Here is a 7,855-nt window from a genome sequence, read left to right as displayed (position 1 = left end):
CACTGTCAGACTTAAGACAACTGTTGGGCCAATATCACTATAACGGCTGAAATAGGGTCTTAACACTTAACACTTGACATAAAAACCTTTTCATAAATGTCAAATAAATTTGTTTAACAGTCTACAGTCAGCTTGCTAACTGACTATTTGGACTGTCAGAAATAAAAATAGTAGAGACATAGGGCTCTAATTTCATAGACCAGGCGCAGGCGCACCTGCCCTGCGCCGGCCTTTGCCGTGCGGACAGGGTGTGACCAGCGCACTTTGCAAATTTCCTGCAGTGCCAAAAGAGGCGTACCCAAGGTGCAGAGAGGCACAGAGAGGCGCAGAGGAGCGCGTCCACGCCTCCCTCTGCACAAATGGCCTAGAGGGAGGAGAAAGCCGTGAGTGGGTTTAACACAGCCGAGCGCTGTTTTCACCAATCAAATGAGCGCCTCTCCTTGTCTTTAAATGTGCTGCGGCCAAGGCGCAGCGTCTGATTGGTCTGACTGATCTAACTGATCCCCGCCACCACGGAAAGTGTGTATACTCTCCCGGTGTCTCCGCCTCATCCTCCTTACAATAATGTACTCCATCTTTTTAGATCATGTTAAAAATAAAGACTAAAACAGAGAAATATGGGAAATCACGGGTAAATCCTGAGTGACAAACATTTATTTTGTCTGTTTTTTTTCTTTGTCTATTCTCTCCCTCTTTTCTTTGAATTAAATGAAATGAGAGAAGCCAGATATATACTCAGTATCAGATGTTAAGGCTGTTTATTGTTTAATTGTAAGATGTGCATCAAACTTCCAGCTGCCGTCAGGTTAACTTTCCATTATGACAAACGGCTTTAATCTGACATCAGATGTGACAGGACAGTTAATATAGATATAAATGTATATGCTGGTTCAGACAGTTACATTAAATAGCGATTGCTGTGATTGTTTATTGCATTAAAATGTGCCTGACACTCTGGAAACCTGCCTCTGAGGCTTTGATGACATGTGCGCACATGTGCGCCTGTCACCAAATTACAGCTGCGGAGGGTGCACTCCGCTTTGCGCCGAGGATAAACCAGGTTGGAGCTGGCGAGCTTTCAGCGCACTTTCTGCACTGTTTTTGGCACGAAATTGTCACTGCGCCAACATGAATCTGCTGACACCTCCCCCTGGTGCGCTGTCAACTCCCCCTGGTGCGCAGTGACACCCATCTCTGCGCAGATGGTCTACCAAATTGTCAAATTGGCAGCGGTGCGCCGCACGAAATTAACACTGCGCTGGGTGTGCCAGGCTTGCGCCCCCTGTGCTGCGCTACAAACTTAGAGCCCATAGAGTCTATCCAGCAATGCCATTTTTGATTTGCTGGATGACCTAAGGGCTGATATGGAGCACAAAGTACTGTGTCATGTTTTGAAATTAACAAAACTGAACTTTAAAAGCCATCAGAAACAAAACAACACAAATAATCATTCAAAATATCTACAATAGTGCAACTGATGGTGGGTCTTTTTTCTTTTTTTCATTTTCCTCAAAACAAATTCTTTAATTGGGGCTTTGTGTTCTACTTTTATGCCTGCACTGTAAAAAGTTCAATCAGTTGAAGTGATGTAATTTTTTTAATCAATCCAACTCAAAAATTTTAAGTTAAGGTTTCCAATGGATTTTTGTGGATCATATCACTTGAAATTCTACGTTGCTACAACTAATAAGACAAAGTAGTTGGACCAACTTAAATTAATTGCTTCAATTGGTCACACCTAAATAAATTAAAATTTTTACAGTGCAATAATGTATTTAAAAAAAAACTTGTCAGATTTTAATTTGAGGTTTTGCAAATTATTGAGTTGAAACAACTTAAAACCTTAAGTTGGACTGATGCAAAATGTTGCTTTGAGAACAATCAAATTTCCAAGGTTATTTGATGTAATCAGTTGTGTTGATTGAACTTATTAACTTCATTTCAAGTAGCTAAACTTATTTAGGTGTGACCAATTGAAGCAATAAATTAAGTTGGTCCAACTGCTCATCAGTCAGAAAATTAGTTTGGATTTAGTTGATATTCTTCATTCTCATTTGGGCCAGTATTTCTGATGTATTTATTTATTTATTTGCTGGTTGTTGACAAAAGTTGGTATGCAAGGGGCCCCAATACTGAATTGACCGGGGCCCGTGATGTTGTTAAAAATGGCTCTGGCACAGATAGCATGAGTAATCAGAGAATAACATCATCCTATTATTGAAGAAAAAACTCTGAATCAAAGCAAGGAAAAGGGACATCCTTAATTTTATCAGAACTTTGAATCAGAAATCAAAAATATAATGAGAATGAAGAATTTCAACCGAACTAATTTCTCACCAACCAGCCTCCTGAAAAACGTTTGTTTTTACTGCTGTGGACACACAGCAGTTGCGGTATGAGCCGCCTGTTTGGTTGCCTGGCTTCATTTCAGACTCAGTTTGTTGCGCAATGATCAAAATAACCCTTAAGCCAAGTGTGAAAACTTGTAAAGGCTGACGGATGTTTTTATACCCTCCTACATGATATGTTAGCATCATGCTGATTAGGCTGTACTTGAGACTTTTCCCCTCATCAGAGTTAATTTCAAGTTACTTTACATTACAATTTGACTTTTCTATTTATTTCTTGTACATTATTTCAACTTTAATTTTTAAAACATGACACCCACGAGGCTACCTTCTCTGAAACTCAGTGATGACAGGTGGAAAAGATCACGTGTGTCCAATCAACAGGAAATTCTGAGGAAGAGGGCAGCACCCCTACAGGAGAGAAAGAGAGAGCTCATCAACACAGCCACAGAGCCACAGCTCACATCAGTGAGCATGTGTCCTATCATAAGGAGCCTTCTCATGTGGGCCAATGAAACGCAGCCTGATCTTTGAAGAAGGGGAGAGACTGTCAGTATTCTGTCTTTAAGTGCAACAGTTCAGCCACGATGGCTTCTCCAGGGATCGTCTTCTTCATGACATGTTTGTTCTTCAGAGAAATCGGTAAGAAGAGTTTCTTTTTTCACTTTTTTTTTCTCCCATGAAAAGAAAGAAAGAAAGAAAGAAAGAAAGAAAATTCACTCTAATTTGATATGTTTGACCATATGAAATGTAAAAAGAAAATAGAAGAAGAATCTGACTGTGTTTAACAGAAGCAAAACATTAGGTTTCCTTTGTCTCTTATTCACACAGCTCAGACACCTGCTCTTGATCCGTCCTCAGCTGTGCACAGAGAAACTGGAGAGAGTTTGACTTTACATTGTGTCTATACAAAAGAGGATACTACCCATGTGTCCTGGTTCAGACACACTCTGGGACAGGAACTGAAGCTCATTTCTTCCCACAGCAGATACACACCCGGTGATACATTCCAGGGAGAATTCAAAGATGATCAACGCTTCTCTCTGGACACTCAGGATACTAAAAACCATCTCACAATCTCAAATTTAAGCATGTCAGACTCAGCAACTTATTACTGCTTAAGCTGTCGTTACTGCATGTTTGAAATTCTAAAAACTGTTCATGTGATTGTTAAAAGTAAGGAATGGAGCATCCCAGCCGTCATCCATCAGTCAGGACCTGAGAGCATCCAGCCAGGAGGCTCTGTGACTCTGAACTGTTCAGTCCACACTGGGAGCTGTGATGGAGAACACAGGGTTTACTGGTTCAAAGACTCTGAAGAGTCTCAACCAGGAGCCATTTACACCAGCGGAGGCAGGAATGATGAGTGTGAGAGGAAAGCTGAGTCACAAACACACACCTGTACCTACAAGCTGCCCCTGAAGAAGCTGGATGTTTCTCATGCTGGGACTTACCACTGTGCTGTGGTCTCATGTGGACACATTGTGTTTGGAGACGGGACCAAGCTGGACTTTAAAGGTAAGTGTCTGTGCTGTGAAGCTGCTCTCATTTCATCCTCAATGACTGTGATCAGAGGAAACATGAAGACAGAGAGGAAAGCTGGGAGCTCTGTTTCTCATGTCTGACTCTTTACCTCCAGACGGAGTGGACCTTCTTATCTTGGTGTATTTTCTGAGTGGAGCTCTGATATTTCTGACTCTGCTGCTGGTTGTCATGGCCTTCTCTCTCTACAAGATGAAAAACAGGAACCGTTTGCTTTCTGAAGGTAGGAGAACTAACACTGCTTCTTTCTGCTTGTATCTCATTGACTTTAATGTTAAACTAAAGAGTGTTTCCTGTTTGTCACAATCAGAGGCTGAAGGAAGAACGTCAGACCCCTCTGCAAGAAACCTGGAGGTGAGATCATTTCCTTTAGCTCCAAAAATGTGTTTACTGCAGGAAAATGTCTGAATTTTTCATCGTCCACATGGTGACAGACTTTTGTGTGTGTTGTAGGGTCAAAGAGAAGCAGACGACCTCTTTTACGCTGCTCTGAGTGTGAACAAGTCGAAAACATCAAGAAGACAAAGAAACACGACCGGAGACGAGTGTGTGTACTCCAGTGTGAAGTAGTATAAGATAGATTGTTTCATTTGTTGGCTCGATTTTTAATGATGTGATAGTCATTTTCATTTCACTGTTTTTCTAATTTATCTCTGTATGTTTTTGATGTGTTCTTAGTTTGACCTTGAGTAAAGGATCTTGATTAAAATCAGTTTTTTATTTTCTTTTTTTCTTCACATGTTGTCTTCACTGTGTTACTGATTTATGACAATGGACAGTAAACATGTGCTCAGTTACATTTTCAGAGTTCTAGTAGTGGGACTGAACAATCTTGTAATCTTTTCTTCTATAACAAGATTTTATCCATAACTTTATCACATCGTGAAACAAACTGAAATGTTGGGATTAGGAACAAAGAATAAGCCTCTCAAGTTTCCCTGAATCAGCTGTTGGGCACTTTTCACACACCACACTGTAGCACTAAGGGCTGCACATGAAAAAATAATAATGATGAAGAAAATAATAAAAATGTTATGATCCTATCTTCTCACATCTTCAGCCTTGGAAATTAAGGATTCAATAAATAGAGGAGCTGAGTTGGGGAAGCGGTCTCAGGAGGTTAGCATAGGATCTTAATGAGGAAACATTGAATTCACATTAAATGTTCCAAATTATAAACAAAGCTAGTCAGATAAATAAATACATCAAATATAGATAGATAGATAGATAGATAGATAGATAGATAGATAGATAGATAGATAGATAGATAGATAGATAGATAGATAGATAGATAGATAGATTAAATAAAAATAAGATAACAAAACACTAAAAAATCATATTTAAAATATGTCTAGCATAAGAGAAGAGGTGAATTAATGATGAAGAAAACAAAAAAATAATCTAATAAATCAACAACTTTATGACTGATTTCAAGTCATACATGATTTAAGATATCTAAAACAGACAAAAATATTAGCCACTGTTTAATCCATGGCATGAAGACCTGAGACACATATCACAAAAGCAAATCTGATCAAGAGTGAGGCTGTTAAGAGATTTAAAAAGCAATAATACAGTTTAAAAATCAATATTAAAAGGAAGAGTTCAACCACTTAAAATTAGTGTAATGTGGGCCCTTTTTCTGGACTTGGTGTTCCAGCAGCCACTTTACCCTAGGTTGTGAATTTTTTCTGTCCTCATTAACATCGGATAACAATATCATTAGAACTTTGAAAAGAGAGAGCTGGTCCCGACCAAGCAGCAACCTCCGGTCTAAGAATATGAGATTCATCTTAAAAACATATGACAAATGTAGTTTCCCTAAACTCAGTAGCACAAACTGTTTTTTATATTTGTTCATTTATTTTTATATGAAGAGAACTAAAACTGAGCTCTCTTAGAGGGATGTGAGTGAGGAGGTCAGATTATCCAGTGATCTGTTAAACTAGCAAGCAAGGAAAGCTATAGCATTTGTTTGTGTTTGTGCATGAAAACTGAACATTCAGTCAAACTTCCAACACAAATCTTGTATAATTCTATGATGATCAAAAGGGCACTTGATCATATTTATTCATCCATTTGGACAATTTTACATTTCACATTTCATGTGCCTGTGATGCTAATTTACATTTTCTCTGAAGTTTTATATTTAGGGGGACTTTTACACATTTCTTTTGAAGGGATAGGAGCGGAGCAGGTAATTGGGAGATAGATCAGGGAATGATATGCAGGAAAGGGGCTCAGGCTGGAAGTGGACCTGAGAGGCCCTCTTTAAGGAACATAACTCAACCAGTTGACCAAGCCCAAACAGTGTGTAGTGTTACGTTTTTCTTTTCTTTTCTTTCTTTTTTTTTCTTTACCATTCTTAAGTTCCTGGAGCACCTAATGCTGCCTGTTCAACCATTCTCTATAACCCTGGAAATTTCTCAGGGTGTTAATGCAGTCAGTAGGTCATTTAAAAGGCACTGGACACAAAAACAACATGGTCTGGACAACACACCACAAAGCTGTTTGAAAGCATCTTGACTTAGATCTCAATCAGACCTTCTCAGGTCTCTGCTTTTATCAGACACCCTTTATGAAAAAGCCTCCACCACAGAGACCACAGGGCCTGCAGCCTGAAGCTTGTAGTGGTTTAAACACTGAAGAGACTGATGCTTGGCTCGCTCCCTCCTCACAATCTAACAGAGGAAGAGGACATCAGTGAGTGACGCTTTTGACGTAGAACTGCACTAAATTCTGCAGTATTAACAGTGGTAAACACAGTAATAAACACATTCACATGTACAGTGGGGAAATTAAGTACTGAACGCATCAACTTTTTTCTCATCACATTTATTTCCAAAGATGCAAGTCAAACAAAATTTCTACCAGACATTGGTATTAACTCTAATAATCCACACATGGAAAGAAAACACAACGTTCAGGTCCATAAATAATGATTCTGTGGAATTAAGTACGATAACACAGGAAAAAAAGTTTTGAACACGCTAACTGAGACTCATCTAACACTTAGTGGAGAAGCCTTTGTTTGCAATGACAGCTTCCAGACGCTTCTTGTATGTTTTAACTTTTCGCCCACACTGCTCAGGTGTGATTTTGGCCCTTTCCTCTGCACAGATTGTCTTTGAATCTTGAATATTCTTTGGTGCCCTCTGGTGAACCCTTTTCTTTAGTTCTTTCCACAAATGTTCAATTGGATTTAAGTCAGGTGATTGACTAGGCCATTCTAACAGATTGATTTTCTTTTTTTGAAACCATTTGAGAGTCAAATTTGCCGTGTGCTTTGGATTGTTGTCCTGCTGGAAGGTCCAGCCACGTCTCATCTTCATCATCCTGGTGGATGGCAGCAGATTCATATCAAGAATTTCCCCATACATGGCTCCATTCATTGCTCCATCAATTATATGAAGTTTGCCAACACATGAGATGAGAAACAACCCCATGCCATGATGCTTCCACCTCCAAACTTAACTGTTGGTGTAGTGTTTTTTGGGTGATGTGCAGTGCCATTTCTCCTCCAAACATGGTATGTAGTATGACAGCCCAAAAGTTCAATTTTGGTCTCATCTGACCAGACAACATTCTCCCAGTATTCTACAGGCTTGTCAAGATGCTGTTTAGCAAACTTTAAATGAGCTTCAACATGCCTTTTCTTGAGGAATGGAGTCTTGTTGGCTGAGCGTCCATAGCGGCCCTGGTGGTGGGGTGCATTGCCTATTGTTTTCTCTGTAACAATTGTACCTGCTGCCTCCAAGTCTTTCTGGAGCACTTTCAGGGTGGTCCTTGGCTCGTTGAGTACTCTTCTGACTATCTTTCTGACTCCCTGGTCAGAAATCTTGCGAGGAGCTCCTGTGCGTGGCCTGTTGATGGCAAGGTGGTGCTTCTTCAACTTGTGAATAATGACCCCAACAGTGCTGACTGGAATATTCAGGTGCCTTTATATAAATCTGTAACCAGTTCCA

The 7,855-nt window shown here is 39.8% G+C and overlaps 1 protein-coding gene across 1 annotated transcript; it reads left to right on the top strand.

The window, feature by feature from the left end:
- The first annotated feature begins 2,877 nt into the window (after positions 1-2,877).
- LOC141811332 (uncharacterized) lies at positions 2,878-4,460 on the top strand. The gene is made up of 5 exons (XM_074699346.1): positions 2,878-2,990; positions 3,180-3,866; positions 3,988-4,113; positions 4,201-4,244; positions 4,344-4,460. Exons 1-5 carry the CDS (start codon positions 2,936-2,938, stop codon positions 4,458-4,460), a joined length of 1,029 nt encoding a protein of 342 aa, XP_074555447.1. The 5' UTR covers positions 2,878-2,935.
- Positions 4,461-7,855: the final 3,395 nt, after the last annotated feature.

This window comes from Halichoeres trimaculatus, unplaced genomic scaffold (genome assembly GCF_033239565.1).
Source record: "Halichoeres trimaculatus isolate MK-OKI-2021-1 unplaced genomic scaffold, fHalTri1.1 fHalTri1_scaffold_22, whole genome shotgun sequence".
Taxonomy (NCBI): Eukaryota; Metazoa; Chordata; class Actinopteri; order Labriformes; family Labridae; genus Halichoeres; species Halichoeres trimaculatus.
This window is presented reverse-complemented; position numbering and strand designations above follow the sequence as displayed.